This window comes from Lobosporangium transversale (genome assembly GCF_002105155.1).
Source record: "Lobosporangium transversale strain NRRL 3116 chromosome Unknown BCR41scaffold_40, whole genome shotgun sequence".
Lineage (NCBI taxonomy): Eukaryota > Fungi > Mortierellomycota > Mortierellomycetes > Mortierellales > Mortierellaceae > Lobosporangium > Lobosporangium transversale.
The window spans coordinates 22,877-25,744 of NW_019029018.1; the positions used below are offsets into that span (position 1 = coordinate 22,877).

The window sequence follows — 2,868 nt, forward strand, 5'->3', positions numbered from 1 at the left end:
TTCGATAATCGAATGAAATTCGAATGCATGTAAAAAAAATATTTTTTTTAGTGCATTCGAATCCTGTTCGATTATCGAAAAGGAACCTTGATTATCACCTTGCCTGCCCACCTCTGTTCTCTAGCTCTCGCTGATCATTCATGGTCATTTAAGATTATATTCTCAATGAGGAGATCTCAGATGTGTTAGAGGGATGGGTTAGTTTCGTGGTTGTTGCACGACTTATAGTATGCTTTTGTGCCGGCTATAGTGTCCAGCAATGATCCTATCATTATGATAGATACGACTGGCAAGGCTGATATATGTAGTTGTTTATAACGCACTTTTCCATTATTTATATTAATTGAGGATCATTTGATTTGTTCATGAGCCGTAGACACCGTCAGCCTATAATGTCCAAAACACGCAGCTCAAGAAAGGAGATTGACTGGAATGAAGTGATCAGTGTTTCTCGAAAAGGTGCAGGATATCTTATCTCACTGTCAGGAAGACTAGAATTTAATCCTTGTGACTACATTGCGTTTAGAGGTCTTCGAAGAGAAAAAACATTACTTCTACGACTACGACAGGAATGGGATCAATGGATACGTGACCTTAAGAAGAGCAAAGTTGCCAAAGTTAGAGAAGCGGCCATTAATGCCCCACGGATGACAAATCAACATTTGGATGAATATTATTGCGAACGCTTAATTGTTGGGCGTGAGTGGTCCGTTCTCCACAACTCTATCGAACAGCTTGATAATGCCGATCAAAGAGTCACTGAGAGCTTAAAGATACGCAATGGTAAGTAACAGCAAAATGATGGCTAATATTTTTTGGTACTCTATTAATTCCATTTGTTTTTCCTATGAATATAGCCAAGAGAAAGCAAGTACCTCAAAATATTGAGTCATTAGAAACATCGCCTCGTAACGCTCCTTCCCCTGTGGTACTTATTCCGGCATCAAAACCCCCCTCAAGCAAGAGAATCAGATTTGTAGACGAGGAGCTTGCCTCACAATCCTCAAAAAGTGATTTAGATTATGTTGTCTCGGATCCATCAGACCGATCATCACCAAGATCTTCATTAAACTCTATTGATTTCCATTATATAAACCACCTCGTTGGACCCGGATCCACCTCATCACAATTACATACATCGGCTCGACTTGTGATTGGAACTACAGATGTGTCACAGATATTAATGAATGCTCGGAAGGAGATTGTAAAACGTCAGAGCGAACTGGAAAACACCTCTGATATTTTGTAAGTGAAAGCAAGAAATAAATGCCATTCTACAATACTGGCTGGGCTCTTGTTCGATAATCGAATGAAATTCGAATGCATATTGAAAGGGTGAAAAAAAAAAAATTTACAGTGCATTCGAATTCTATTCGATTGTCGAATTAGAGACCTGAATATTGTCACTAATATTAATCTATTACTAATATCCACAAAGGTCCCTCAACTTTATATTTGACACTGAGTTTCTAAAAAAACATCTTCCTGTCAAAGTTTTCACCAAGATGTCACCAATATTTATCCTTACCCCAGAAAAGAAGGAGATCGAAATTCTATCAGAATGTGCTATGTTTGCAGCGACTCATACATTTTTAGAAACAAAGAAATATGTTCGTGACATTTCTTCCTCAGAAGCCATGATTGAGGATGTGTTGGTCTCTTTTACCATTAGGCCAAGCCTTTGGCAGGATTCATCATTAGAGTTTATTACACAACAATCGCAGCAAAAAAATGAGGACACGTATACCCAAGCAATTGTCAAGAACATTATTACTGGCGTCTTTACAAATCTTGATATTGCGGATCACTGGTAATAACACTTAACAATTTTGCTTCTTAGTTAATAGACTATTGATTATTAATTATATTTAAATGTTTAATCACTCGACTTAGGGGGAGGGACCCATTACCTTTGCCAACAGGGTTCGAGGAAAAATACTATCCTGACTATTATGCAGAGAGAAATGGTCATCCATTTATAGTTGTTGAGGTTAAAAAGCCAGGGGTACCTCATGATGCCCTAGATAGTGACAAAAGGAAGCTACCATGTATGATGAAGCTTATGCTTGATAGACTGCTTTCAAATGGTGTTCCTAGCCCAGTGGTTCTTGGATTCCTTATCGGTGGTAGGTTCTTTTTAAAGACAAATTAAAACGGAGTCTTAATATAAATATTAATGGATATCTTTCAATTTTATAAGCTTCAAGCTGCAGAGTTGTTCATTTATCACTCGAATCCGAAGCTGTATATCTATATAGGGATATTGGTGTATTTGATCTCCCGAGAAATAACCTTCAATTAGGATTGCTTCTTCCCGCACTTGGGCCACTAATATCCGTCAAGGTGAGTGACATTGCAGTTTCATCGTAATTTGTTGGCGACTTTAATGAGTATTGAGTCAAATGTTATAATTAAAATAGGAGCTTGCAGTGGGTATGATATCAAAAATTGATAATCTCACAAGCCCAGAAGATACAACAATGAAATGGCGACGTCGCTCCTATTACATATCCGGAGTAAGGATTCCTGCTCCATTGCCATCAACCGTGGAACGGAACTAAACAAGATATGATAAATAAGTGAATAGCTATAGTCTTAAGAGTTGAATATAATTATTGCATAATCATCTGAGAGTGTTACGAACCTTACGAACAGCAAGCAATGTCGAGCTCATGAATTGAAGAATGACTTTTTGTCTGTTTCCAAACCGGAAAAAGACCACGTGTGCTAGATTGAGTAGTTCCTCCCTTATTTCTTCATTCCCTCATCCATAGTTTTTGTTCTGTCAGGCCAAATAACGTTTTATAGTTTCTAGCTCCGTGAATAGCTTCAACGACTCTATAAAAGCTATAGACCAATGATTATGGC

The 2,868-nt window shown here is 37.8% G+C and overlaps 1 protein-coding gene across 1 annotated transcript; it reads left to right on the forward strand.

The window, feature by feature from the left end:
* Positions 1-392: 392 nt before the first annotated feature.
* On the forward strand, positions 393-2,561 carry BCR41DRAFT_399515 (hypothetical protein; the record flags this gene model as incomplete). Its single annotated transcript, XM_022029070.1, has 6 exons — positions 393-783; positions 858-1,245; positions 1,439-1,810; positions 1,894-2,126; positions 2,243-2,343; positions 2,421-2,561. 6 exons carry the CDS (start codon positions 393-395, stop codon positions 2,559-2,561), a joined length of 1,626 nt encoding a protein of 541 aa, XP_021878071.1.
* Between the last annotated feature and the right edge of the window lie 307 nt (positions 2,562-2,868).